General features: G+C 39.0%; 1 protein-coding gene across 1 annotated transcript in view; it reads left to right on the forward strand.

Annotated features, from left to right (window-relative positions):
• TEX2 (testis expressed 2) overlaps nucleotides 1-16,106 on the forward strand; it is a 42,436-nt gene that overhangs the window by 18,547 nt on the left and 7,783 nt on the right. The window contains exons 3-8 of the mRNA XM_071764468.1: nucleotides 4,139-4,339; nucleotides 5,931-6,267; nucleotides 7,420-7,667; nucleotides 9,987-10,136; nucleotides 11,174-11,273; nucleotides 15,090-15,222. Coding sequence (XP_071620569.1) covers nucleotides 4,139-4,339; nucleotides 5,931-6,267; nucleotides 7,420-7,667; nucleotides 9,987-10,136; nucleotides 11,174-11,273; nucleotides 15,090-15,222 — 1,169 coding nt within the window. The remainder of the gene's footprint in view (nucleotides 1-4,138; nucleotides 4,340-5,930; nucleotides 6,268-7,419; nucleotides 7,668-9,986; nucleotides 10,137-11,173; nucleotides 11,274-15,089; nucleotides 15,223-16,106) is intronic.

Genomic DNA, 16,106 nt, shown 5'->3' on the forward strand with positions numbered 1-16,106 from the left:
GGCTCTTTGAGGTGTTAGCTGCTATTCAGGAACCTTTAAACTGTATTTTTATGCTTTTATCTGGGAGGAAATATGTTTCATGGGAATGTCTGTAGGCAAGAAATGAACTGTGCAGAGAAGTTTGTGTGAATGTAGATTGTCTTCTAGAGCCTGGTAAGTACTTCTTGTGCTCATTACAAACAAAGTAGTTGTCCTTAATATGTAAAGCCCTGTAAAAAGGCTTTTTAATGCTTCTGGAGTTTGAAAAAACAGCTCAGTCTGCAATGAAACATAGTGTAATGTGATTTAGCAGATTGTAAGTTGCTGTTCCCACATCATACATCTTCTTTTTGCCTCTGTCAAAATGAGCACTGGACAACTTAGATCCTCTGAAAGATGAGGACTTAATCTATAGCAAAACTCACATGAATATAGGAAAATCAAACTTGATTCTCTTGCCTAGAGATGCTTTCATCAGAACTTGTTGGTCTCAAATTCTGGCCTGAGCTGCTTCCATGCCATTACGATAAAGGCTGTGAGTAATATCCCCTTCTGGGACTCTAGGAGTTGGGATTCTGCCAAACTGCTGTCAAGCTATTTTTGTACAAGTGTGTGTGCATTCTCCCCCATGTAAATATTGTTTGAGAAGTTTGCATTTCCCTGGTTTCAAGACCTAGTGGAAAATTCCCCTCGGCGATTGCCGGAATACCTGGACACTGATGTTGTCCTCTACAAAATTGTTTCTTCACAATGTGAACGACACTGGTGCTGGGTAGCATGTGCTTCTGGAGATTTCTGCACTTATTTCACTCAGAGGAGTGTTGTATTGGAGAGAGAACATCCCCCACCAACCATAAAAGCCACACAACCCCCCTGCATCTTCAGTCTGTTTCCTTATCTTTATGTACCCTTGGTTGTCAGTTCTCTCTCTTCCCCTGTGCACATTTTTTTTTCTTCTTAAATGTATTATTTTTCCCCCAGCTTCCTCATTGGCCTCGTCGAGTGTGCATTCCCTTGTGTAAAAACAAAAGATTTTAAATAACAGCTAAAATGGAAATTATGAATTTATCCTTTCGTTAGAAAGAACTTTTATGAGAAGGCACTACTGGCAGTGTCTGCTAGAGAAATGAAGCTGTACAAAAAGAGAAGGCTTTTTACCAGCATGCTATTCATGAATAACACCCAAGGGATTAAACTTCAGATAGTGGCCTCTGGCACACAAATGTGTTTTCCAGTTGTGGTTACTTCTGCCCTCTTTAGACCATTTTTGTGTCTTTAGATTCCCTGTCAAAATAGCTCAAAAAAACTGCATTACACTTTCTCTCATTAATCAATCATTTATAAAAGCTGTGCTGCCCAGTATTCTAACCAGGCACTTCTTCATGTTAGTTACCAGGCTGGTGGTGAGGCACTTTCTTCTCATTTCAGCTGTGGATTCAGAGCAACTGCTGACCTTTATAAATGGAGATCACAGGATCAGTGTAAATGGCAAGCAGCTGCAGAGTAGCATATGACTATGGTCATTGTCCTCCCTGAATTACTAAATTTCTTATTTTAACAACTTTGCTAGTACAAAAAAGACCCATCATAAAGTCACTTCTCTCCTACACAAGGAAATCCATTGTTTTTTCAGTAGTTTGGGAAAATTCATCTGTTGCTAGCACGTTATGGCAACGTAACTTCTCTGCTGAGTTGCATTGCAAAATGGTTTCCGTAGGCTGTGAATCTTTTGTTCCAGTTTGTTTTTCCAAAGAGAGGGGTGGTGGTATTTCTGCTAAAATTGTTCTTAAAATGCTGGAATTTTGGAATTAATTTTGGGATTTCTTGGATAATCTTCTCAAAAATGTTTTTTATGCCCAGCTGAAACAATTTACAAAAATGAAAATTGCTGAAGTGAGAAGGCAACTGGTGACATTTCCCATGTTAGATATAAGGGGGGAAAAGTTCCTGCAGCCAGCACACATTTTCAGATTCATTAATTAATGAGGAATCATCCTTTGAAGTATTAACATTTCACTCTCAGCCACGCAATGTGTCTCTGTGTTACAAAATAACTTCAAAGTTGAGTGCTACAATGGCACATGGCAGTCAAGAGAATTATGATGTGTATGGAATCCACCCCTTGTTTTCATTGCTTCTTGTCCTCTGGTCAGCTCAAGTGCTGATGTCAGAAGCCTCCATCCAGCCCTACCAGGATGTTAAGGAGACTTCAAGTATACTCTGACCTTCCTTCTTGGGTACCACACATACCTGGATGGTTCCAACCCTCCTACTGAAAATCACATCCTAGCTTATTACAGTCATAAAAAGGGCTCGTGTGGCCAAGCTTCATATGAAGATCCCCTTTCCAAGTGTCTCTTTGTGCCAGTCTCTGTGGTCTTCAGCTGAACCATCTTGCAGGAGGTGGTGATAGACTTTTGAGGCAGCAAATTTTCCTCTGTATGTTTGCTTGGCTGCAGGCTCCAGACTTGGGTGTCTGAGCTAGAAATATCTCCGAGATCTGATCTGGGGGCAGATGGGAGTGTCTCCAGAGATCTGAGGGCCATATGGATATTTCAGTTCTGCACAAAGTTAATGGCTCATGGTGGCTTTAGGCAACTCACGTGATGTCCTTGTGCTTCAGTAGGTCCAGCTGGAGTTCTTGGCTGAAAATTAATTGCTGTCTGCTCAAAGATGTTGTGGCTTAATAATTTCTAGGAAGGAAATGGGACATTCTCAAACAAACATCAACCCTGCTGTGCAGAACCTTGATGCTTTATAGAAAGCTCTTCCTCATGTATTTCCTATGTGTTGGTAGTACATGACACACAGTGTAAGCAAAACAACCAAGCACAAAGCTTCTTCTAAGAGCTTGTGTCTGTGCAAGTATCTCTGGTAATAAAAAAAGTCTGTTTTTGAGATGAGCAAAGATGAATGATCTTATCTGAACATACAAGAATAGCCAATTTATCTAGATTTTTCAGGGTTTATAGTGAAAATGGAGTGGGGTGTTGCAGTAAGCAAAAGAGAGATCACTGTTACCATGGCACCTAAGAAAGTCTATGCTGTCTACTTTGAGAAATTACATTGCACTGAAGTAAACGAGCACCAAAATAAATTTTACATTTCTTTGTATGGGTGGAAGCCTTTTAAATACAATCAATTTTTGCAGTATTTTCTGGGGTGCTTTGCATAAGGTAGTTACAATTTTTTTTGTTTAGGGGAGTACTAGGGATGCTCATTCAGCTCTCCCCCCTTCCCAGCAGCAGATGTTCTCCCCCCTTCCTATGCTCATTTCAGTATTTATCAAGATGCCATCCCACTTTATGCTCTAGGGTATATCTGTTACCTCCTTTGCTTTCTGTTTTGATTCATGAATATTGAGTGTGCCAAATTAAGGTTTTGGTGTAGAGGTAGAAGTAATTATTGAAGTATGTTGTAGGGCAGGTGAAGCTTGTCCTCCTGGAATGAGTCTTCTGCCCCATTTATCATCTTGCATTTCCTGTAATCAGATGTTAGAGGAGCATCACCTGCAATGGTTAGTCAGCTCTTCCAGGCTTGTTCCAGCAGGACTGGTTTGTTTGTTTTCTGTTCCTTTCATTGCACAGAAACAATTGACATTTAATCCACACGTATGACTGCTGTGTTGTACACAGGGAGTTCCACAACGTGTGTGAGGATGTCGAGCGGTGAGGGTGCATTAACACAAACTCCATTGTGGTCTTCCACTCAGTCCTTAATTGGTGGTGATTAAAATGTCAGTGCTGTCTGTAAGCAGACAGACTGTTTGCTGTGCCTTGCCTGTTGTTGATTAAAAAGTCCATGCTGTAAGCAGACAGGCTGCTCTGCAGCTTGCTCTCCCTGGCTGCCTTGTGGCTTTTCCCAGCAAGTCTGCGTCTGCCATCTCGCAGCGTTTCATCGGGAGGTGGAAGAGCACTGTGCTACATATGCACAATTATTTACTCAGAAAAACAAATTGGGTGCTTGGGATACAGCCCTCATCTCATGCTCTGTCAGCTTGGTGCTGCCTCATTTAGGGTGTTTACTGCTTTGTAATATTTATGCATTAAGTGAAATAACTTTGGCAAAAGCTTGGGTAATTACCTAGAACTTTAATGTACGTGCTGTACTTGGCTTTCCAGCAGCTTAGAAGCCTCTTACCAAGTGTTTTCTTTTCTAGGGATGGATGAATGAGATTTATAATTATGATCCAGAAACATACCATGCAACATTGACTCACTCTGTCTATGTGCGACTTGAGGGAAGCACCTTACGACTTTCAAAACCCAATAAGAATATTTCCAGAAGGGCTCTGTACAATGAGCCAAAGCCTGAAGTCACCTATGTCAGCCAGAAAATTTATGAACTTACAGAGAGCAAGGTAAGTGTGCCTATAGTTCTGATTTTAACAAAGAATACCTTGAATTTTGGTTTTTTTCCCACTCCTTTCATTTCATGGGCTGTCCTTCTGTGAACAGAACTGTTGTCATTATTAACTTGCAAAAGATTGTGCTGGGGAGGAAGATTGAGGATCTAGAAAACAAAAAGTACATATTTACACTGTAAAGGAAAAGCATGATTTTCCTCTGTCAGTTCAAAGCAGCAGTTAACACATGGGAATTTAGAGAATTATTCCCCATACATCAGATTACTGTAACTGCTCTGAAGCTTGCACCATAATGCATAATATTTGGTGGCTGTCTCTATCCCAAGGCAGTTCAGGCAACATTTGCATTTCAGTTGAAGAGGGAACATACTTTATATCTAAATGTGTAAGAGAGAGTGAGAGCTGGCTGGAACAGCTGTTGGCTCCCTACTTTCTAGGGAAGGAGACTGAGATTTTTGCAGTTGGAAGAGTGCATCAGGAGTAATGCTGAGGCAATTTTCCCACGTGTTATTTGCCTCCCTCAAATCTATGAAGTGTTGCCATGTGAAGTTGATTCCATTGGCATTGTGTTAAGTAATACATCAATACCCCATTAGTGGAAGAATGGATTGGTTTTTTTAATGTGCTGCAACAACAGCAGTACAGATGTAGGAGGAAACTATGCAGCAATTGACAGTGGGAGTTAGAGAGGGACAGAGGGACAAAGGCAATAGTGAGGAAAAGCTCCCTTCATTTCCTTAAATTAGTATGGAAAAGGAGCTTTCTGTCAGCTCTGCTTTCCATTAAAAAAAGACAGTGAAAAAGTCATCAAACCCTTAGCTTCCTGCCTATTGCAGATCTGTTACCTCATCCTGAAGACAGGCAAAGCTATTGCATGTAGAGGAGCACTTGACTGACAATCATTCCCCATGGTATCCTAGAAAAATTTCCAGTACTTCTGCACCTCACCCACTCCCCACCCTGACTGAATGCAGAAGTGCTGGGTGCCCTGAATATAATAAGCAAATCATTGTTATTCTCCAAGGTATTTATCCACAGGTTTTGGAAAATGTGGGTAAGTTCAGTCCCTAGCTTAGAATTTTTGACTCTTGCTGCTCTTCTCATCACTTGCATTATTTTGCTTTTCTGTGAATATGCTGAATTTAGAATATAATTATCTAGAAGCCACTTTTATTCCTTAATTCTTATATACACACAGTTTCATGAGGTGGGCCTGAAAATTTGGGCTTTAAAACTCAATTGGGATTCTTGTTACCTACTCCATGGTCACAAATAAGAGTTCTTTTATTATTATTATTATTTCTGCACAAGTATGAGAATAAGAACTTTGAAAAGTGAGTTTCTCCATGTGACTGTAAAGCTACTTAAGTGATCTTTGTGGTAATTCCAAGGCTACAGCTCCCCAAAGACCTAGTGACAGCAGCAGACTGGACATCAACCATCTACAAGTTCAGAGTCAGTTAAACCCAGCAGATCCAGTGTTGGGTCTGTATTCCTCATGTTCCTGTGTTCCTCATGTGAGTGGAGAAACATCAAAGATACAAGTGAGAAATAAATTAATTGAACCCTTTCATTTATACTTCAGATTTCCCTGGTTCCTAAGAGTCTGGCACGAAAACGGATTTGGAATAAGAAGTACCCAATTTGCATTGAACTTGCTAGACAGGATGACTTCATGGCTAAGGCCCAGACTGATAAAGAGAATACAGAGGAAAAGTCATCTGCTGAAAACGTGGACTTGAACCACGAAGAAGCCAAGAAACCTCAGGATGGAGCAAAGTGCAGTAGCCAAAAGGATCAAGTGCTTTATCTCTTTGGAAGGACAGGCAGGGAGAAGGAGGAATGGTTCAGAAGGTTCCTTTTCGCATCCAAGCTGAAGTCTGAAGCAAAGAAGGCATCCAGTTTATGTGGGAGCAAGCCAGGTATTCATATTTTGTGTTCTAGTAAAAATGGCTATTAAAAAAACAATCCAAAGTTATGTTTGCCCTGTGGCAGTTATAGCAGCTGTGGAGCCATAGTGATCTGTACTGACAAATAATAGTTAAGACAGTTCTGTTCCTTACCTTGGCCCACCTTCCCACCCTGCCTTTTCCTCTCTTGGCTGTACACTTGGCTAGGTGCCCTCAACTATTCTTACTATTTTTAGGTCATTTTGTGGGAATACAGTAGTTTTTAGTGACTGTAGCAACTCCTTTGATTTCTGTAATAATTAATTGTTCAATCCTTTTTTTTTCTATAATGTTTGAACTGGTGGCAATATTTGCAGTACCAGAGTCAGTCCACTTATTACCCATTTTTCCATTTCTATCATTCCTTCCACTCCAGTATCATGTAGAGATTAAAAAGCTTTCTTGTGGGTTATTGTCACAAGCAAATACATTTTTTTTTTTGTGTAAATAAAAAGTCATGTGCTAATATACACATGAACCAACATAGATGTTAGTCTACAGTGGTGATCAAGTGTTTGAAATATTAATTTTAAAACACCCTCTGATAGAATTTTATATCTAAATGACTCATGCTTTTCTGTCTTTTTATACTCTCTAAGAAGCATTTTAAAAACTGGTTAGTATTATTTCTTGCACATAACTTGTTGAAATGCAAATTACAAAATTAATGGCTAATTAAAATTATGATAGTTACATGCTTTTCATAGTCTTTAGCAGTCTATAATTACATAATAATAATAAAAAGGTTTAGTTATAGGTGCACTTTAATCACCTGACTATTTTAGGCATTCCCCAGCAGAGCTGCTGGGAATTCTGCCATATGTTGTACATATGTGAGTGTCCATATTTAAACAGGTGATTGATCAGCTGAGTTTTCCAGTCACACATCCTGCTGAGTGATGAATTATACCAAATATTGACTATTTTGGGCTTAGCACCACCTAAGCACATAGTAGTAGAATTTACTTCTACCCTTCAAAACGAGAGAGCACTGATTTGAATGGTGTTTCCTCAGAATAAATTAAATCTGCAGGCCAGTTTTATTCCTTCAGGTGTGCCATGCACTCTGCTGTTAAACTCTCAGGCTCCTTTTCTGTTAAACAAGTATTCTTCCTTTTGATTTAGGGATGTTGCCAATGCTCAGCAGAACTGATAATCCATCTGGAGTTCTCACACACAGCCGAAGCAGCAGCAAGGGAAGTGCAGAAGAAATTGCATCCCAGCCAAAGCACAAGGATCTGGCTGGCAACATGAGGCAGAAAATGCTCCTGGACTACAATGTTTATATGGCAAAGTGTGTTCCACATGAAAAGAAAAGCCCTTCAGGTAGTCCAGTCCTCAGTGCAGACAGCAGCCCTACTGCTGGGAAAAAGGTAATAATTCTCCTCCAAAAGATGCATGAGAGGTGGTGATACATTTTACCCTGTTTACTACTTTAAAAATGAGTTATGTAAAGAAAAATGAACTTCTTTAACTACAGGTTGGACCTAAACTTTTTATATAAGGTCAGTAAGGGTTTTAATTGGTTTAGTTTGATTTCCTATCTCCCAAGAACATCTGTGTTTTTTCTGGCCTCTGCAGTGTCTTGTACTGAAAAGATTGTACAGCTGAAGGCAATGTGGCTGTAGATTTTCTTCATTAGGAATGCACAGGTGTGTCCTGATAACTGTTGGTTCCAAAAGAACTTCTATCTTATACTTAAGATTAAAACAAACAAAATTCCATAAACCTGACTTCCCAATAGTAGTAAAACTATAAATGTTTCTGTGTATATTCTAAAGTGGATTGAACTAAAAGAAATATTTTGAATTTTTAGTAGTAGTAGAAAAATAGACCTTAATTTTCTGCTGACTGGGAGGAGCTAAAAGCTTTCTAAATGTATCTGAGCACCAGATTGGGATAGAGTTGTCATGTAACACGAGCTGGATGTTGTTCATTGCAGTTTTTAAGTGCAGATATTACACTATAAATTCTGTTTTCAGCCCCACATTTGGCTTTTTTCATGCACTGGGGACCACATGTGGCAGTGCTGTTTGCCTTGGACCTGAGAACTGTTTTTCTGTTGCACATTTCAGAGGGTACTTAAGCTCTTCAGTTCCTCTGGAGGATGATGTGGTGGCCCTGTTGCAATGAATAGGGTTAGGAATTGACCTTTAGTATGTATCTGGTGCTCCTCTGGCTGTGGCTTTGAGGGTAGTGGGGTAGTTTTTACTGTGATATATCTGATTGAGGGACAGGAATTGAATTAGGTGTTGTATAGGCTACAGCTTGATTTGAGCAGTCTTGTTCAGAAGAAATAAGGCATGGGGAGATGGATCATATGATTTCCATTTTTAAATGTCTCATAACACCATGCTAAATGGTGATGTGTGAGGATTTGTAGTACAAAGCAGCAGCAGCACAGTGAACACTGTCTGTAGCTCTGACTGATCCTTTGGTCTCTCTTGGAGTGCATTTGGATCACTCTGATTAAACAGAGCTTTAGTATAAAGTACAACACTCTCAATAATTGGATCCTTAACATGAAGTGCCATCACCATTCATTCAGGAGATGTCATTCATGTGATGCAGCTTTGTTGCTGGACTTTTATGCAACCTCCAGAAAAGAGTAGGAGGCCATGTATTAATATGTGCCTAGCATATTAATAAACACATCTTGTGTTCCCCCAGGAAAAAAGAGATTCTAGCTCTTGACAACCTCTGAAGCAGTGATGAATGTGCTGCTGAATCTGGCACGTGTCAGAAATCATTCTATAGATAGATCCCTGGTGCTGGCAGGAATCCTGTGTCCCAGCAGAAGCTCCTAACCCAGCGTTTCTGCCTGCGTGAGGCTGTAGCCATTGGGTGCAGCCATTGCCAAGAAATGATGTTCAGAACTGTAGTATCTAGTTTGCTACTCTTAGAAAGAACTGCTTTTCTGATGGCTTTAGGATTTCTGCCAGTATTAATGGAAGGCAAATCCTTCTTTCATTGCAGGCACTTGAGAGATGTCAAATGTGTTGTCTTTCTTTTGTGGAAAATTCCTGGTCTTAATGAAATGCATGAGAGCATGGACACACCTAAAATTATTTCAATTGCCTTTGCTTTATGTCTGTAGTCAGTGATGCAACATCAGAATATGTATTGTTCAGTCTGAACAACTGTTTTAACAACTTGTAATCCTCTTGGACTGTAAACAAAGCCTTTAATGCAGCAGAAGGTACTGTTTTCCTGAAGCCTAAACACAAACATTAGAAGAAAGAGTTTCCCTGTACTGTGTTTATTTATCATCTAGTTGTGATGTTTCTGAAGTGGATTTTAGGATGTAAGATTGCCTCTTATCTCCTATTCTTTGATAAAAAAGCAGAGCATCTTTTCTAGATCCTATTGGGAAGAGAGTGTGTCTCTACTACACCCATTTGTAAGTCTGCTCACTCTTGGCCTATCTGCCTTTTCTGCCAGAGGTTAAATTACATACAGCTTTCTCATTTCATTGCCAGAGGTGAATTTCTATCTATGTATTCTCATTCACTCTGTTGGATGTCAGGATGATGACAAGCAAGCTCATGTCAGGGCAGCTGATGTGGCTGTAAAGCTGCTGTCCATGCTGTCTGGTTCGTTTTCTTAGCTAACAACTCCCAGGGGTAAGCAAGGCCTTAGAGAAATTTAGTTCATAGAATTTGTAGAGCTGAATAATTGCTCTGTGTTTTCAGTTACCAGATGCCCATGTGGAAGCTGAAGAAGAAGAACAGGAAGCCTGGGTGAATGCTTTGCTTGGAAGAATATTTTGGGATTTTTTAGGAGAAAAGTATTGGTCTGATCTAGTGTCAAAGAAGATCCAAATGAAACTTAGCAAGATAAAGGTAACTAATCTGAAGACTTGTACTACACATCCCTTGTGGTAGAAAACAAACACACAGTCTTTGAGTTTTAAAACAGTAGAAGGAACACTTATTTCATGCTTATTTATGTCTTTAACATAAGTATTATGCAGGTATCCATTTCACAGTAGGGTGAAGGGAGGAGTGATGCTTCTGAATGACTTCTGGGTCTTCCTCTTGTGTTCTCTAACTCCTGAAAAGCAGCAGTTAATGGCCAGGCTGTTTTGGGGAGGGGTTTGCCAGTTCCTGAAGTCAATAGAAAATGTAGTCTTGCTGACCAAAGCTCTGAAATTTAGCTGCAGCATGAGATAGTGTTGCCTGTGTTTTGGGCACAGTAACCTAATTCTGCCCTGGCTGTTGCCACAACTTTGACAGCAGAATACCCAAACATGTTGCTGGCAACAGTTTAAGTGGAAAGACTTGTAATGGGGGATGGATGTATTTCTGATTGGTTAAAGCACTATCTGTTCACCAGAAATAGAATTTCTATCAAGTAGAAATACAGTAAATAGATACCCAAACAATTGTGATTCTGTGCCTCTATTATACTAAAATTATGATACACATTTAAAAGCTAATGTGCTATGAAATAATTTGCTGAAGATAAAAATAGCTGAGGCATTGGTATAACTGCAACATATAAAATATGTGACTGAATTCAAACCCAAAGAAGCCTTTGATTTTTACTCACTGGAAAATAGGATTTACATCTACTTCTTGGCCCTGTTACATGCTTTGACTAAAGAGCATGCTAGAGGGTTTACAGTCAACATCTGAACTTTCAGGAAAGTTTTAAAAACATTCCAAGTCAGATTCTCAATCTCTCCCTAAAATCTTATTTTGAAACTGGCAACTGAAATCCGAGAATTGGAAGAAATCTGTGTAATCATATTTGTGTTCTTTCACTGGTGACTTTTCAGCTCAATTAATTTCTTAGATGTACTGACCTTTCTTCTCTCAGGAAACAATGATGTTTAGTTCCATAACATGGTTTTGATTTTTACATTCTGTTCTCTTAGCTGCCATACTTCATGAATGAGCTAACTCTAACTGAACTTGACATGGGGATAGCAGTGCCAAAGATCCTTCAAGCCTTCAAACCTTCTGTTGATCATGAAGGTAAAATACATGCTTCCTCTTCTGGTTTTGTCAGGTTCATGCTTTCATACCTGTGGAGAACAGAATTTTGATCTGCTTATCCTCTGAGTGTTTTAATTAGAGGATTCTACCCTTAATAAGAGCTTATTCTGAGGAGATACTGAGTGGTCTCTACCTCCAGTAGTAGTAGCATCAGGTGTGGTATAAACATAGTGCTGTAGAGCTTTGGTCATGTCTTCCCATTTGAAATTATTACTGAACTAAACTGAAATTTACTCTGCTCTTGCTCCATTCACTTCTTTGGTTACCATACTGTTAAACTGGGCTGGAGAAGTGAAAAGGAATTTTTAAACTCAAGGTGAAGTTTCTATGGGTCTAAAGGTAAATATTTCCTTGAGGGACCTGTTGTATGGATTGCATGGCAAATGGCTGCTCTTTCTTTCTTAGAGGAAAATTCTGTGTGGTGCTAAAACTAATAAACTGGTAGTGAGAGTGTAGAGATTTCCTGTAGTTTGTATTAAGTAGTTTGGACCTGATCTATTCAAGGTTTATTAAGCTGTAGTTTTCCTGTAAGATTCATTTGTCTCCCACTCTTACTACCACCCTCTTCTCTAACTCAGATGATCAGTTATCAGCAGACCTTTGGAAGAATACCAAATACATGAAATTTAGCAGGAAGTAAATAAACTTTATCACAAACACTAAAAGCATTGTGCCACTCATATCATTGACTAAAAGCATGAGGTTAGTAAGCTCTAAACTTTCACTTCTGAAACTTGGGAACAAAACAGACTTCAGAGAATTATTAAGATTCTCTTGGACATACATAACATTACCTAATGCTATATCCAAATGCTATTGTTTGTCCTTGCTCACTTGAGACTTGCAACTCCTTGGGGAAAACCCTAATCTATAAAACACTGGGAATTTGGCTTTCTAAGTATGTTTTCCACTGAGCTTTATAAACAAAACTTCTTTGAAAAGAGCAAAGTGTTTTAGTGTCAGGAGGAACAGAAACTGTCACTTAAGAGAAATAAAAATTGGACAGAATTGGAACAAGCTCTTGTGCAACCAGTATTTGGGGAACCCAGGCATTGCTGCTGCTTGTCATATGCTTTCTGTGTGGGACAGTGTGTTCTCTGCAGAACTTGTGACATCCTCTGGTGTTCCCAGAAGCAAAGGGTCTTCAGCGTTGGTAAAAATTTTATTTTGAGCTGTAGAAAACACAGTGAAATTTAGAAAAAAAAAAATCATTATGTATGATGCTAGTCAAGTGGTTTTGTGGTTTCTTTTTAAAGTAGCTTCCACTTTGGGGTTCTTGTCAGAGTGTTTCTTTTTGCCTAGATTTAAATGTTTTTTAAATTCCTTTCTCTGTTCTCATAACTTCAGTTGTAACCCAAGTCATGAGATGGGATTTAGGAGGCTGCTTGGCTTCAATTGCCAACTGCAGCAGTGAGAAAAATTAACTCCTTCAGTTTCTTGTTTAGTTAAACTGTGACAAGCAAACATTTATGGTAGAATTTGTTGTCCTTGTAACTTCTTTCATAGTGTCAAAGGAAGTGAACTCTGCGTATGTGAGGCTTCAGGAGTTTGCAGTGAATAATTAATGAAATAACTTGCTTTGCTGTTATACTTAAAAGGACATAAATAAATAAGGGGGTGGTAACTGCAAATGCTTGTTTTCATAAGGATAAATGTATTTGTTGGTAAGTTGATGTATGAAAAATCCACATAGAGGAAAAATAGTATTCTGAACCTTGAGGCTAGTATCCAGAATGAGCACTTTTAAGAATTTCTTTGAGTGTTTGACACAGTCATTTTAGATAGCCTTTTGTGAGGCTTTAAAATGCAGTTACAAATTGTGTTCTGCTTTATTTCATCCATACTTTTTTAGCAGGGCTTCATTACAAGAAAACTTTTTTTAATTACATGGCTCCTCTGACAAAATCTTGTTGCTGTTAATACAATCCTATTTGACTGACAGCATACACTGTAGTATTTACAGTAAAGGCCAGGGAACTCTGAAAAAATGGCACCATCTGCCCAATTCTTCACCCCCTTTCCCTCCCCTACCTCCTTTCTTCCCTCTGGAAAATGTGTGTGAATGTTTTTGGGCCAGAAGGAACTTTCCCTCTCAGTCATGGCATCCTTGGCTAAATTTGATCTGCTGTTAAAACATTGGCATTTGAAGCATGCTGACTCATTGGTTATCCAAAAGGTCTGTTTAGTTCTTTTCTTCTTTCTGATGATCTTACTGCTTCTTCATTTATAGTAAAGAGGAAAAATGTAGGAATTTCTCCTGTTTGGAAAAGGGACTCCTCTTTGGGGAGGGAGTTTACAAGGGTGTGTGGCAAGAGGATGAGGGGCAATGGGCTTAAACTAGAGCAGGGTAGATTTAGATTGGATATTAAGTTCTTTATTATAAGGGTGGTGAAATAGTGGAACAAGTTGCCCAAATAGGTGGTGAGGGCCCCATCCCTGGAGACATTCCAGGTCAGGCTTGATGGGGCTCTGAGTAACCTGATCTAATTTAAGATGTCCCTGCTCACACTAGGGGGGTGGACTAGCTGACCTTTAAATGTCCCTTCAGTCCAACACATTCTGTGATACCATGATCTACATAAGCTTGTATTTGAGTTCTTGGGTTTGCTTCAGAGCAGCATTAGGAGTAATTTGGGTTAGTAAAGAAGCTGCTTGCCTTCAGTGCTGCTTCCAACATGTAATCTCCTCGTGGATCAATGCCTCTGGTCTTTGGGAGCTATGTCTATGTCTGTTACTATAAATGGGTGGGATTGTGGACAGCACCATTCTTCTGACATGGTCTTGCAGAAAACAGTTGTTCTTTAACAAAAAAACCCCAACTTTTTTTCTAGGTTAATCAAACCTAAAGTGTAGTTACTTCCAAACTTAATTCCAAATAAGAAAATAAAAGTAGAATGCATTAAGTGGTTAATGTGCCAGATACTGGTTTGGCATACAGTGTGTAGCTGCAGTGGCTGGAAAAAGAAGATAAATAATCTATGCTTAGTGGCATCTGACTTCTAATCTCTGGATCACAAATACCCTGCAGCTTTTTTAATTGTTGGGACTGCAGAGTGTCACTGAAGAGGCTGGACCTAATCTTGCAGTTATTCCCAAAACAATTCTTTTGGTGGCTACAATAAGCAAATAGCCTGCCCAGGCAATTAGATTTAACTTAATACTAAATGTCTAAAGTTGTTCTGAGTAATCACCCTGTTTGCTGTGAGTTATAAGAAGAATGTCTGTAACTGAGTTACTGAGCAAGCCCTTTCATACTTCTTCCATACACTGCTGTCAAAAGCAAAAGAGTGTGGTTTGTGTTGTGTGACATGTGATGTTGCTCTGGAATTTCATGTTTTATTTCATTTGAACTCTGTGAGTAATATAGAGAGGAGTTGTCCCCATTACTCCTTGGCTTGGAACAGTACTGCAAATAGTTTTGAAGTGAATCCCTGATTATATTCTAATTTTTTTAATCTTGATTCAGATCTCTTAAGCAGTTTAGGTGTGTGTAAATCACACTTCTTGTTTTTAGATTATTAGCTTTACTCACTCATCTATCTTTGAGAATGACTTTGAGTCATACCTGAACTTTGTTTCACATGATTAATGAGAACAGTAAACTCACAAATAATTAAAAGCTTATAAAAGTGAGTTAATGACATAAGTAGTTGCCAAAAAATCAGGCTTTCTCTTTGGAAAACATGATGTATAGGCTTTTTTAAAATGAGTTTTGACTTGACCTGAAAATAAAGTGATTGTGATTGTTCTTAAAGTGACATCTTTTGAGTTGTTTGTTTGTTTGTTTCATTTTAGGACTTTGGATTGATTTGGAAATGTCCTACAATGGATCTTTTCTAATGACCCTAGAGACCAAGATGAATTTGACCAAACTTGGTAAAGAGCCACTTGGTGAGGCACTTAAAGTTGGAGAGATCGGCAAAGAAGGGTAAGGTGTCAGAGTGGGAGAATCAAGCCAGAGCTTTTGTAATGTAAAACTGAGCTTTTCCTTGCATAATTGCAGCTCTGACTCTGCAGTAGATGGAAAGGAGCTGATGGAGCATATATGTGAGTGTAGGACTTGGCCTTTCTATGCAGTTCTGATGTTTGATTATACCATTAGTAATTGCCTTAATAAAAAGCTTTTATAATACAATAATTTTCTAAATATATATTTTGGTAGGATTTTAAAATGCTCTGTGACAAAAATTAAGTTTTGTCTGATGTTTGATTTGGGGTCATAGTCAGTTAGACTTGAATATTGGAGATAGACACATGGATACAGAGATGGACATATGTACCATGCTACTACAACGTGTAAACCATGCAGTAGTGAGCAGCCATGGAAGGGGAATAGGCTGTAATTGTTATGTAAAGACTTTCTCAACAGCTTTATTGCATCATGGGAACACTCACACCCTTACTGTAGTCCCCAGTTTTCCTCATATTCCACTTTAATTTACCTGCAGTGTCTAAGTGAAATTCCTCATAGATTAACTGATTAGAAAACAAACACGCATACAGTAATTTACCTGGCATGTGTCTGTGTTTTTCCTCTCATTTTTATGATGATGTTTGAATTTTGTTAGTCTGTCCACTTGTATCAGCCTAGTGAGTGACACCTGTCAAATGCAGTCAGCTGTGGAGTGTTCATCCTCTTTGTTCTCTTTGTGCTCAAGAAATCTGCAGTCCCTGAACCGTAGGTGGTCTCTGATTTAGTGCATAACCACTGGCAACAAATCAAGAAAATATTCTCTAAATCTGGCCATTTGTTTAGATATGAATAAAATGTTATGGTCTTTCACAATTGAGATGCTTTTTGTATGCTCATGT

This window comes from Heliangelus exortis, chromosome 20, assembly GCF_036169615.1.
Source record: "Heliangelus exortis chromosome 20, bHelExo1.hap1, whole genome shotgun sequence".
In the NCBI taxonomy this organism is placed as follows: domain Eukaryota; kingdom Metazoa; phylum Chordata; class Aves; order Apodiformes; family Trochilidae; genus Heliangelus; species Heliangelus exortis.